This window comes from Eumetopias jubatus, unplaced genomic scaffold (genome assembly GCF_037043125.1).
Source record: "Eumetopias jubatus isolate StellerSeaLion01/CBP00866 unplaced genomic scaffold, mEumJub1_p1.0 scaffold_4, whole genome shotgun sequence".
Taxonomy (NCBI): Eukaryota; Metazoa; Chordata; class Mammalia; order Carnivora; family Otariidae; genus Eumetopias; species Eumetopias jubatus.
The window spans coordinates 107,024,340-107,037,307 of record NW_028274810.1 but is presented as its reverse complement, the minus strand read 5'-3'; the positions used below and the strand labels follow the sequence as shown (position 1 = coordinate 107,037,307).

The 12,968-nt window shown below is 58.5% G+C and overlaps 1 protein-coding gene across 2 annotated transcripts; it reads right to left on the bottom strand.

Moving 5' to 3' along the window:
• Window positions 1-106: 106 nt before the first annotated feature.
• NOC2L (NOC2 like nucleolar associated transcriptional repressor) lies at window positions 107-12,929 on the bottom strand. 2 transcript variants are annotated; one of them, XM_028108407.2, is made up of 19 exons: window positions 12,859-12,929; window positions 12,557-12,709; window positions 10,933-11,107; window positions 10,724-10,846; window positions 9,932-10,052; window positions 9,755-9,845; window positions 8,738-8,816; window positions 8,505-8,615; window positions 7,954-8,067; window positions 7,031-7,219; window positions 6,597-6,736; window positions 5,732-5,843; window positions 4,049-4,162; window positions 3,582-3,683; window positions 2,456-2,620; window positions 2,249-2,362; window positions 1,128-1,257; window positions 664-759; window positions 107-371 (listed from the first exon to the last, which is right to left on the bottom strand). In XM_028108407.2, exons 1-19 carry the CDS (start codon window positions 12,882-12,884, stop codon window positions 175-177), a joined length of 2,352 nt encoding a protein of 783 aa, XP_027964208.1. In that variant the 5' UTR covers window positions 12,885-12,929; the 3' UTR covers window positions 107-174. The 2 variants fall into 2 exon arrangements, with proteins under 2 accessions (XP_027964208.1, XP_027964209.1); XM_028108408.2 differs by having other exon boundaries at window positions 2,477-2,620.
• Window positions 12,930-12,968: the final 39 nt, after the last annotated feature.

Here is a 12,968-nt window from a genome sequence, read left to right as displayed (position 1 = left end):
GCTTGATGTAGCTAACCCAACACTGTGGGGCGCAGCAGTAGACAGCCCCCACGGTGCTGGTTTCCATCCCCACAGCCACCACTCCAGGGATCTGCACAGGGCTCGGTACTTTCTGGTCTCTCGTGTTGTAAAAATAAAGCCCCATCCACCATCGACTGCCCTTCCCCCACAGGCTCAGGGCCAGCCAAGAAGCTGCAAGCCCGGCTGCCTGGTGAGGTGGGAGCACTGCACAGCAGTTCCCACAGGTCCCCAGGCTGGCAGCCCCCAGTCCTCCTCAGAGAGCTGCAGATCCTGCAACTCATCCTCTGGTCCCTGGGCCAGCTGCCGCAGCTCCTGAAGGTCCAGGCCCGCCTCTGTGTCTGGGCCTCCATCTGCAGGGAGAGACCAAGGCAACATAAATTCTGCTTTATCAGGAAGAAGCCAGCCTTGAATTCCTATCGCTAATTAATCACAGCCCTAATTAATTTATTGGTGCCGCTATTACTGGACCAGCAGGAACACAGCAGCTGGCCCGGCATCCCCAAGGAGGGGTGTGGGCCCAGCTTAGAGCCACAGCCTCCCACCCGATGGCCCTGCCTGCCTACGCCCATGGCAGCCTTGGGCTCCTGGACAGATAGGCTCAAAGGGCCACAGCACTACCCCTCCCCACCAGGAACCACTTACCTTTTGAACTGCCGACCTCTTCCTGGCTGCTACAGCTGCCCTCCTCCTCCTCTGCCTCCTCCACCCTCTGCCAAGCTCTTGGGGACCCAGGCATCCCTGGGGACCAAGGAGAAGAGTCCATGGGAGTGGGCCCGCCAGCAAACGCACACTGGGGGAAGCTAGTGCAGGAAGGTGGGCCAGGTTCACAACCCCACACCCCCCCACCTTTCCCTCAGGCCCCCTTGGGGCAGGTGGAGAGGGCTCCCAAGTGCCCAGCAAAGAGTGGGGGGGTGAGGGAACAAGGTCTGGGGACACGTGTTCCAATTCCAGGAGGCCCTCACCTCAGAGCAAGCAGAGTGTGGGAGAAGGGCCCCAGCAAACGAGCGGTAAGGTGGGAGCCGGCACCCCCTTCTGGTTCCATGAGCTGTCTAAGGAAGCCCTCCAGGTCCACCTTCCCCTTCCCCGCAGGGAGCTCAGGCCCCTACCTCTCTCTGAGAAGTCCATGCTACTGTCTTCTTCACTGTCCCAGTGAAAGAGATCCTTAAATTCCACCCTGTCTTCATTCTTGTCTCCTACCTTCCGCCGCTTTATCTGTGGCAAGTTCAAATCTTCCAGCTGGAAGGACCCGGAATCAGAGTAGGAGGTGAGGGTGGTCAGGTGGCTCTGAGAGCCCCCCCAAGCCTGGTCCCCAACCTGCCCTGTCTCAGCCCTGGGCCCCGCCCTCCACCTCAAGGCTTAGCCCACAGCCGCAGCTAGGTCACACCATGCGTCACGCAGCAAGGACCCTGACCGCAGTTACTGTCTCCCTCTCCCTCGCATTCCCAAAGGCAGGCTCTACCCAAACCCATTCACTCCTCCGTTCCCCTCCAAGTGTCGCCTCCCAACCAGTTTTCCATGCAAAGACTCTGCTTGGCCACTTTTTCTGGCCAACTCTTGGTGAGCATCACTGGATAGGACTCCTCGACAGCCGCCCAGCCAGGCAGGTGAGGAGGCCCCAGCCACACACTGGCCACCAAGTGCCGTCAAGGCTACAGTCACGCCCACTGGCTGGAGGCCCAGCTGCAGCCCCTCACCTCTCTGTCTCCAAACCTTCAACCATCAATCCCAGAACAACAGCAGACCCATGATGGTATCAGCGCAAGGACCCAGATACAGACATGCCACTCAGCATGTCCCCTGAAGTCACACCATCCCACACCCACTGGCCAGGCCCAGACTCAGAGGCACAGCCCCTCCTGTGCCTCCCTGCCTATCCTCCTGGTGTCCAAGGTCAGTCTAGCCACTCGCTCCCCCAAAATCCCCAGCCAGTCTGGCCTCCAGGGACTCCTCCTGAGGGTCATGAGAGAAGCCCCCTGATTACCCAGTTCTGCATGATGTCTGCCCCTTCAGAGCGGCCACAGGACAGGCTGCAGCTGCGAACAGGCCCCAGCCATCCTGCTGACATTGCCCCTGGGACAGTCCCCTCCCACAAGCCCCCTTCCCCACTCTGGTCTTAGAAGTCACAGCCAAGGAGCTAGATCCTTGTCTCAGAACAAACCAGGTGGTCACGCCTGCCCATATCCCCCCCGCCAACCCGCCCCCCAGCAAACGTCCCCTGCAGACATACCCGCTCTTTGCCACTGATCTCCAGCTGGATCTCTCGCTCCCTCAGCTTCCGCCACTGGCTGTAGTACTTGGTGAGAGGGGTCCCTTCCTCTCGGGTGTGCTTCTCCCAGGCATCCTGTGGGGAGAGGTTCAGAATCACGTCCCATCCTGAGCAAACCTCCAAAGCCCAGTCCTGCACTGACTAGTACCCTCAGGCAGTGCCACCCACCCTCGCGAGCTCCCAACTGACCACCGCGTGCTGATCGGCCACACCGAAGGAGGCCCCCTGGCGGCGGCTGCAGATGTACCCTGCGTTCTCCTGCACCTTCTCCAGCAGCTGGTGCAGCTGCCGGCAGTAGGTGGCCACCTTGCACTCCCGGAGGAACGACTTCAGCTGCAGAAGGAAGGGGGGCTCAGTCAGGGTCCAGACACAGGCCTGCTCTGCACCCCACAATCTGTCTGGGTCACACATGACCACAGGGAGGCGGTGGGGGAGCAGGGAACATGGGTTCATGTGTCTCACAGCCCAAGTGCACATGTCTGGCCTTGGGGAGCCCTAGTGCACACAGCTGGGGAGTGGGGCCCAAGCACACACAGCGGACTGTGGGGAAGGGGGCGCTGCATGACCGCTGTTGCCAGGGCCTATGGGGGCTGGAGAGCAGATGGCCCATCCCATAGGCCAGGCAGAGGCACGGAGGCCACAGTGGGGCAGCATGGATCTACCCTCCAGGTCACATCCCACTCTCCGCCTGTCTCTGTAAATAAAGTTGTACTGGTACATGCCCACACTCAGTCACGTATGCCTTTCTGTGGGTTTTTTGTACATCGGCTCAAAGACCTGAGCAGCTGTGAGAAACCACATGACTGTAAAGTCTAGAGTACTTACCCTTTGACTCTACCAGAACAGTTTGCTAAGCCCTGTTCCAGACTATGATCCCTGGGACCTGGAGTCCAGAAATAAAGCCCTGCATACACAGCCACACCGGTCCCTGGATGGGCCTCTGAGCCAGTGCAGTTCTGGTCCGAGCAGCCCCACCCCTACTCACCAAGCAGGCCTACAACTGTGCTGGGCTGCTTCTGCCCACCAGGGCCAGACAGGGACAGGCAGTGCCACCTGGCCCTTCCCATGAGAGGCACCTGCCTCCTTGAGATGGGAAACATCTGGGCTGAAAGCAAACGGACCTCTGACAGAGGTTAAGGTTCTGCTACTGGCCCTGTGTGGCTGTGACAAGGATGCCTCCCTCTAGTCACTATATAAATGGGGAGCTGAGCCCATTAAGACAGCTTCGTCTGCTATATGGCAGGCCGTCGAGGGATCTGCGAAGGGAAGGGGGACCTAGACAGTGGGTACACACCTGCAGGATGGCGGGCAGCGCCAGTTCAGGGAACGCAATGCTGTGGGCCTGGCTGTGCAGGTATTCCAGGATGAGGTCATACAGCTGCTCCACCAGGCCATCCTGAGGCAGCAGGGAAGAAAGGAGAATGTCAGGGATGGGAAGATGGGAGCTCAGCGCTTTTCCAGAGCAGTCCAATGTGTCCTTTCACTTTCCAGGGTGGAAATCGGAGGATGACTCCACAGCCTCCCCAAAAGCCACACTCACACTCAGTGTAGCTGAGGCCAAGGAACACTGCTCCCCCCCCACCCCAAAAGACCCATGAAGGTCCGTACAAACTCTGGAGGGCAGCGAGCCCCCCCCCATCCACGCTCATCTGACTCCTGTCACCCTACACACTGACCTCAGTGCCCTATGACATCCGGCTGTGACCCCCACCCAAGGCATTTCCCCAAACCCCTCCACAGGAGGCCTGAGGCCAGCCTCACCCGGTACGCCTTCTCCTGCAGGTTGACTTTGGACAGCTTCAGGATCACGGTGAAGTTGATGGGCTTGGAGCTCATGCGCCCCGGCCTCTTATTGAAGTCGACCTGCTGGAAAATCTGTCCCAAGACCACATCAGCCCGGCCTGCTGTGCCTCATGCCTCACTGGACCACACACTCTACCCATACCCGGGGTCCCTAGAGACCCATTTTGGAACCAGGGACAAGCAGCCACATGCAGGGCCAGTCCCGTGGCCCACAGATCCCCTGCCTTGCAGAACTCTGGCCTCCAAGGGAGTCACCTTACCCCAGACTGGATCTGGCCGATAGGAGTAGAACCAAGAGCACACACATGCTACCGCCTCTCTCCAAGAACCAAAGAAAGGCCCTTCCTTTACACAGCCGCTGTCACTGCAACGTTCTCACCCGTGACTGCACCCCCGAGGCCTGGTGCCAACCCCAGGCCTGCATCCCTGGGAGGATCTCAGACAAGGGCCTGGGAAGCAACCACTCCCTCATCCTCCACAGAGACCACAGGCTATGCACATCGGCCTCCGCCTCTTGGAGAAGCCCACTCCTAGGTCCGAAGGCTGAAGGCTGCGGGGTGCCCTGGGGCAGCAGAGTGGGAGCCAAGCCCCTCCTCACCACCCCTGCACAGAGGTGATCCAGGATGTTGTTCTGAAGGAGACGGGTGGCCGACACCAAAGATATCAGAGCTGGGGATGATGGTTCCCAGCTGAGCTCAACACAACTCCAGATGAAAATCACCCATGACTATGGTAATAACAAACTGTTTTCCTAAGGGAACACTGCCCTTTCTCAAACCCGGCTCAGCCTGGGGCGCCGGGGGGGGGGGGGGAGTCGCTGCTCTCAAAACCCCTTCCCACCCACCCAGGAAGGGCAGGGCAGAAACTGCCACCTGACTTGTTTTTTCTGGGAAGGAGAGACCTGCACCCGTGGGCATGAAGGGACATGCCAAGCAGAGCTGAAGCAGGGGTCAGTCAGTATGAGAGCTGTGCTAAATTAAAAGAAATCAGAATAGGAACCCTCCAGGGGCTCCCTTCTCTCTCCTACTTGGTCAGAAATACAGAGCACAGCCCTATGACACACAGCACACACCACACTGAGACACTCATCCAGCCCCTCCAGTGGTGGGTGGTACTAAGCCCTCTCTGATAGGGAGATGTGAAGTCCTAAGTATATGGTGGGCTGGAGCCTAACCCCTACTGGGTTTCTGGGCTTTAGTCGAACCACCTTTCCCTACCTAAGCTACACGCATGTGCAGGCATGCACGTGTGCACATACACACAAATGCACATAGGAGTGTGCAGGAAAAGAAATGCAGCTTTGGAATCAGACCTAGACTTCTGGCCCAGCTCTCCTGGTCCTTGTAATAGACCAGACAGACCCAAGTGTGTCCTAAAACCAGCTCCCTCAGGCCAGCCCTGCAGGGCAGCTGCCCGTGTCCTCACTGCCACTCTAGCCCACCAACACACACCACCAGCTTGGGCGGCTGGCAAGGCACTGCACAGAGCGGTGCCCTCCCAGAACCTGCTCTACAAATGAGAAAACCAGCACTCGGGAAGTACATTATCTCAGAACACACGGTCCGCATACGGCAAGAAGGGCCTCCGAGGACAGCACAGAGGCAATGGACCACCCCACCCCGGTGGCGGGTACCCTCTCACCTCCAGCAGGAAGGGCAGCACTGGGATGAAGGTGCCAGTACTCTCCGAGAGCAGCGTCAGAGCACGCACGCAGTGCATGCGCAGGGGGTAGAAGCGGGCAGTGGGGACCAGCCTGGGAGCGTGAGAAGGCAAGGGTGAGCAGAGGCCTGAGCCTCAGAGACCCCACAAACCACCCGCCTGGCCTGGCTGCCCATGACCCATTCCCACCCGTGGGGTTCTAACCTCATTTCTGTCAGGGTCAGTTTGGCCACACCTGCCCCTTCTGATTCCTCCAGACAGAACACGGCAGAACAAAGGCCCCGACTGAAATCCTGGTCTTAAGGACCTGTCTCCTCACTCAATTGTCAGGGTAAGGAAACACCCCAAACGACTTTTGACTTAATTTCATTTTAATGCAGGAGGGTGGCAAAGGGAGATGGCTCACTCAAGACTTCCTTTCTTCCCTGCTCTGAGCTTTCAAGGCTCCCCCTTCAGGAGCTCAGGGGCAACCCCTCCTGGCCAACAATGGCAGGCGCCCGCCACATGCAGCTCCTCCACCCCAACAGACCAAAGCTCAGGAGTCACAACTGACCTGTGGCCTATCGCGCAGCCCTGCTCTGTCCAAGAATCAATTCCTTCCAACTGCACATAGCCCCTTCTACCCAGCATCACCCAGAACACACGAGTCTGGGACGGTGGGCCACAGACTGCACCACCCCCAGTCCCTCCTCAGGCGCTGCCAATTGTAACAGACCCCAGGGTCCAGGGATCGTCCAGACCCTCCTGAAGAAGCAGGATGGCCTCCCTGGCCCCTGAGGATGCCTCCCTTGTAGCCCTGACCCTGACCTCCCTCGGCCCTCGGGGCGACCCTGCCCACCCAACTCACTTGATGCAGCCGATTACCACCTGGGAGAGGGGGTAGATCAAGGGCTGGAGGGCTTCACTGGGGCAGACCGTGCTGAGCGCGCGGCACCACAGGTACAGGCAATGCACGAACTGCCAGTTGTACACCGACTGGTATGTCTCCTGGGCAGAGCGAAGTCCATCTCCAGGTCAGTGCAGGGCTCCTGGAACGGCCCAGCTCTTCCTCACCCACCATGTGCACAGGATCCCAGCCAGCAGCGGCACTGTGCCCACCTACCCAACCTCCCCCCTCCACCGGCCACCTATTCCCAAAGCCCCCACCAGCAAGGACCCTGATCTCACCAAGATGCTAGGCTGTCTCTCCCAAGAGAATGAGGCTTCCAGGAGGCCCCAGGCCCTCAGCCGCGTCAGGCTGGGGCCACACCCCCCCCCCACCCCACAAGCACAACCACACACCTTCTTGCATGTGGTCATGGCATTGCGCAGGTGGATGGCGAGCTGGCGGATGTAGAGGAAGGCGTGCTGGTAGGTGATGCCAGTGTCCAGGGCAAGCAGTTCGGTCAGGGTCCGCTGCATGAAGCTGATGAAGGGCAGGGTGCTGGGAGAGGTGAACTTGCAGTTCCTCACGTACGTGATGTACATTTGCTGCCAGAAAGACCCCAGTCAGAGCCACCTGAGCTCCCAGGGCCCTGGGTACCCACCACCCAGCTCCAAGCCGCCACCAGACACCTGGGCCTCTCCTTTATAGCTGCTGCCTCGGCGGGAACCAGTCTGGCCATGTCTGCTGCAGACCCCTCTCTCCACATGGCACCTGCTCCTTGGGCCCCTGCTACCGTTCTGCCTCCACATGTATACACCCACCAATCCCATACAAAGTTTGCAGTGCCAAGAGGAGGGGTCCTGTAGGTACGGTGGGGTGCCAAGGAAGCTGCAGCATGAATAACTGCAGGAAAAGGCAAGAACACCACGGAGGGACTGGGAAGGAGGGAGGCAGAAAAGCCCCAGCTATGTGCCAGGCCTTTGCAGGTGTTTCTCTAGAAACACTCCGTGTGGGACTCCGTGTGGGAAAGGCCACCCCAAGCTTGCAGCCGGACCCCATCCCTCTCCACACCTGATGTCCTCATCCACTGAGGGAAAGAGCTGTGCAGAGTAGTCCATGTGGAGCCCCAGGGGGCCAAGAGCTCCCATCCCTGTCACGGTCCCCAACTTCTCAGGGAGGGAACTGTGATGACAGCGTGGGTCAGCCCAGAGCCACAGTGCCAACAAAGGGCACCAACCACAAGGGCAGCTCTCCAGCCCTCAGGCCAAGACTTTCAGCCCAGACCCTGATGGACAGACTCGGGAGCACTAGAGGCAGGAGCCCTGGGCCTGAGGACTACCTTGAGGACAGGACTCAGGAAGACGTCCTTCTTGTGCCGGCAGACCTTGACAAGGACCAGGAAGGCCAGTACACGCAATGTCTCTTCACCTGTGCTCCACAGGACCACCATCCTCTGCGGAAGGCAAGATGTCACTGCCTGCCCCAGCCTCCCCAAGCCCACCCAGAGGCCCCTGCAGTCACTGCTGGGAGACAGCCTTTCCCAAAGCACCTCAGGAGAGAAGCACTCAGAACTCAATTAGGGAGTAACAAAACATAAAACTAACCCTGTGAAGGCAGTACCACAAAAACACACGATGCCCATATCCAGAAACGCACATTAGAAAACAACAAAAGTACGTCTTCATTTCTCGTCAGAAACCTCAGGAAGCTGCCACCTCACGTGACTGGTCTTGCAGCCCCAAGAGCAGAGAGCTGACGGAGACAGAACCCAAGCAAGGGCAGGGTGGGGACGGGCGCAGGTGCCGCCTGCACTCTGGCTAGGAGTGGGGCGTGTCTGAGGGGTAGTGGCACGCACCCCCCATCCCACCGATAGAGCGAGGGGCCGCGCACCTTGAGCAGCGCGCGGCACTGCTTGGGGAAGGTCAGGTAGTACGACACGGAACTGCTGACATGCTGGAGCACAGCTGCTGTTACCGTTGCCTCCGCTACGCAGGCCACCAGCTGGGGAAGCAGGAGTGCGCTGTGAGGGGCCACGCACATGTGGGCAACAAGGAAGGACCGGACCACGAGATGTGGCCAGGCCCCACGGAACACGGCAGGCCCTCTCCCCGCCGGAACTGCACCTGTATAACTGAGCTCAGGTAAACCTTGATGTCCAGCCGGAGCTTCCCCCACAGCGGGCTGCTGGACGGCTGCAGCGCCCTGCAGAGAGACCAAACCCACACCCGTCTGAGTGAACCCCCACACTGCACGCTTTCCGCCAAAACCCACCACCCTTCATGGTGACTGCTCTCTCAGTGCAGCGGCCCCCTTCATGCAAGAGTCCATGCCTGACCAATGCCAGCACCACCCTCACCTGTCTGTCAGCTTCCCTGCCCCCTTCAGACAGAGCCACCTCCACAAGGCTGCCCCCTCCCGATCACGAGTCCAGCCCTGGCAACTTCCACCAGACCCAGATAACTCCTGTGTCCAGGTCCGCCACTGCCCCATACCTCCCTTTCAGGTAGTGACGGCAGGACCCTTCCCTAGAGTCTTCTTTCTTCCTCTGCAAGGTGTCTGGGGGTAGTCTGACCCTTCAGGCTCTTACTACCTCCTGGTCATGTGGCTGCATGACCCTCCCAGGCAAACGTCCCTCCCCTTCTACCAAAGGTCTGCCGCTCTTCTCTCCCCTCTGAAGACTCTTCACAGCCTCCTCCACTCAATGTACCTCTAACGTGGAGCTTAAGGTTCTCAAACTAGCTTTGAAGAGGCACCTACCTATGGGCACACACACCTCCCAGAGCAAACAGCAAAGGAGTGGACAAGATACTCATTTAAAGAGAGAAAAAGAGAACAAAAAAGAGAGAATCCTGACCTAGAAAACTAGTGGTGCAAAGCCAAGCACACACTCTGGGCCCCCTAAAAAATTCTGGGTAGAGGGTGTACCTTCTCATAAAGAAAAGAGAAAGAAAGAAGGACAAAGCCACCCGACTGGCCCTGAGTGCCCAGCCTCTCCCGGGAACCCTGCAAAGGGCCTGGCTCTATCTTCAACATCCCTCTATCCTGGCTGAGTCTAGAGAGGACCCCTAGATCACAAGGCCTCTGGCTTCCCCAGCGCAGGGGCCCGACTACGCCTCCCTACCTCCCCTCTTCCCTTTCACCTGCTACTGTCCTTTGGGACTTTTCCAAACAGCAACTTCTGGAGACAGCCAAAGAGATCTCGAATGCAGAAGGTAACCAGGGCGTTGAACACTGCAATAGAGGGACCACAGATTCCATTCACAGGGCCGAAGATGGAGGAGAGAGGCTGTATCCCATGTCCTCTCACCCCAGCTCACCAGCACTGTCCGTGACCTGGAATTTGCTGGCTTCGGCACCTTCTTGGTCTCCTTGGGTGGTGACCACAGCAGCTCGGAATGCCTGCACAACTTCGTGGAACAGCTTCGGAGTAAGGTGATGCTAAAGGGGTTAAGAGGACCCAAAATGTTGGGGGAGAAATCAGCTGTGTCAGACAGAGCACGAGGCAACCAGAGCTCCAGAAACCTGCTCTATGAGAGAATGGCGCCCCTCGCCCACATTCTGAGATGTGGAAGCAGTGTTATGGAGCCACATTCAGGGAACAAAAAAACGAATCCAGAATGTTCCTGGAAGGGCAGGGAGCCTGGCTCAGGGCCATAGGGGAGAGGCTGAGGGTCCCAGATCTGGATGGTGACCTGTGACAGGTGGTATCTAGAATTCTCCCCCTGTCCTTTCTTTTTCCTGCAGAAACCAATGCAAAACCCTGGGAAGAAGGGCTCTGGCTCCACTGACTGGCAAAGGCACAGAGACTATGTCTTGCCCACAGTGGATTTCAGGCAGCAGGGAGCCTGAGACAGAAATTGAGGGGAAGAGAGCAGGAGAGCCCCTAGACTCTCTGACTGAAGGACAGAATGCAATCCTGGAGCCTCTCAGCATAAAGAAAGAATTAAGTGAGATTCTCTGGTGCTAAAGAGGACTCCAGTGCCAGTGCTCAGAGAAGGGCTCCTCCCAACTGCACAGACCCAAGCAACTGAAATGAGGCCAGCGCAGACTCCGAAAGCAGGGTGGGGGTGGTGGGGGTGTCCAATTGCCCACCCTATGCCACTCCTCACCTTTGCTGCCTGCTTCCATCTCTCAACCATCACAAGGGTCACAGGAGCAGAATCTCTTCTCTTCCCCTTCAGTCCTCTGGGGACCCCATCCCCATCTGCATCTTCCCCCTCCACACTTGCTTCCTGCACCAGACAGAGGGCCAGGCTGCAGCAGGATGTAGAGGCCATAAGTGTGGCCCTGCCCCCACCAATTCTGCCTAGGCCCTCACTTCCAGCGTATCTGGCAGAGAGTGGAGCTGCTCCTCTTCATCCTCAGTGCTGTCTGAATCACTAAAGTTCAGCAAGCTCTGGTCATTCTCCTGCAGGAACTTGTAGAACTCGGGATCTTTGTCCTTCAGCCGAGAGAGCTGGTCCTTATGCTCAGATGCTCGACCTTTATGCCGGCTGAGAAGGTGGGGGCATCAAGTACAATGGATAGGCACAGCCCACAGGGGTCGGGGAAATGGGATGAGGCTTCCTGTCCTCCACACTGTAAGCTTGCCAGCCTCCACAGAGAAGCTACAGGGCTTGGTCTGCAACCTCCGCAACAGCTACCAACAACCAAGGCAGGGGGATTTCCAGTGTTAAGTTTTCAGCAGATCCCCCCTCCCCTAAACTCCAGACTCACATATCCAACAGCCTCTCTACACACGCTTCAACACCTGCATTTCAAACCCGACACGTACAACACTGAACTTGTGGTTCTCCCAAACTTGCTCTGCTGGCACACTGCTCCATCTCAGGTGTCGGTAACCCTATCTTTCCAGGTACTCAAGTGAAAGACAGCCTCTCTACCTCTTACGCCCAGCATGCAAAGTGCCATGAGGTCTCATCGGCAAAACCCCTTCAAAGCCCCTCATGCCTCCTCTTAAACCAGCACCATCCCTCAGTTCTCCCAATTACCACCAGTGGTCTCTCCCTGTCTCCGTACCCACCAACTCCAAGCTATTCTCAACACAGCAACCCCAGGGGCCCTTTGCGGTAATGCCACGTGACACCCTTTCACAGCTCAAAACCCTGAGACAGCTTCCCATTGTACTGGGATGTCTTATAAACGGCCTGCAAGGTCTGACTCCACCATCACCTCTCCAGGTTCACCTCCTTCTACTCTCCCCCTCGCTCCTCCTTAGACACTCACCTGTGTGAGACCCGCCCCCACTTCAGGAGCTCTGCTGCTCCTGACCTGAAACACCACACTATTCTTCCCCGTCTGCACGACTTCCTCCCTCAGGCCTCCGTTCAACTACCACCTCCGCAAAGGCCCTTCTCCACCAGGCAGCAACAGGAACCCCCCAGTATGCTCCCTACTTAACTAACCCTTTGTGTTTGTCTTTACTGTTTGCCACGCTTCTCTCTCCTAACCGACCGCACGTCTGATTCAGCCTCTGCATGAGCTCTTCTAGACCGGAAAAGGGCCCTTTCATGACGCACCAACGTATGCCCACCACCTAAAACAAGGTTTGCCGGGGGCGCCTGACGCTTGCGGGTCGGCTCAGCTCGTGATCTCGGGTAGAGGGCTCCGCACTCAGCGGGGAGGCTACTTGAGATTCTTTCTCCCCTCCCTCTGCCCCTGCCCCTGCCCCCCCGGGCCCCCCGCGCGCGGTTTCTCCCCTTCTCCTCTAAGGAATCTTTTAAAAAATACGAGTAAATAAAAAAAGGCTCGTCATAGAGCAAGGCCTCCCCAAACACTGGAAGAAAGACTGAATAAGCCGAAGGGTCTGCGGGAAGGGTCGGAGGTCCCTGGGGTTCAGTCCTGAGGCCCCAGGAGTGGTCACCATCCAGCTGATGGGGTGGGGCCAGGGCAGTGGACAGGGTCTGGCTTTACAGACGTCCCAAGGGAGACGCTCCTCTCACCTGGACGAGGGGCTCCCCCCCAGCCCATCCAGTCTCCGGTCGGCTCCAAACCCCGCCCGCGTCTCGGCTGCTGCGGCTCCTTCGGACTCCGACTCCGACTCCGAATCAAAGCCCGAAGCCCAGAACTCGTCCACTGTCAGTTCTGCCAGGCGCCTGCGGGTCACGACGTCGCAGTCAGGGCTCCCCGCCGGCCCGGCATGCCCCTGCCCTGCTGCCCCAGGAACACGGAGATGCACAAGGAGAGCCCCTTGGGTAGAAGCACCCACCGGAAGGCCGAATCGGTCCTCAGACCCTCAACTCACCGCTTGCCTCCCCGCGCCGCCGCCATTATTGCCAGACAGCAGCGTGCGCCCCACTTCCGGCCCCAGAAGGCCGTCCGTCAGCCGCACTTCCTCCGGGCCGGCCCCGCCCT

Coding starts and splice junctions, on each gene's coding strand:
- NOC2L (XM_028108407.2), bottom strand. CDS start 12,884: ATGGCGGCGGCGCGGGGAGGCAAGCG. Junction 10,847..10,932: donor CTCTGCCAGATACGCTGGAA/GTGAGGGCCTAG, acceptor TGTCTGGTGCAG/GAAGCAAGTGTGGAGGGGGA. Junction 2,621..3,581: donor CGCTGCCCGCCATCCTGCAG/GTGTGTACCCAC, acceptor TTCCTTCTGCAG/CTGAAGTCGTTCCTCCGGGA.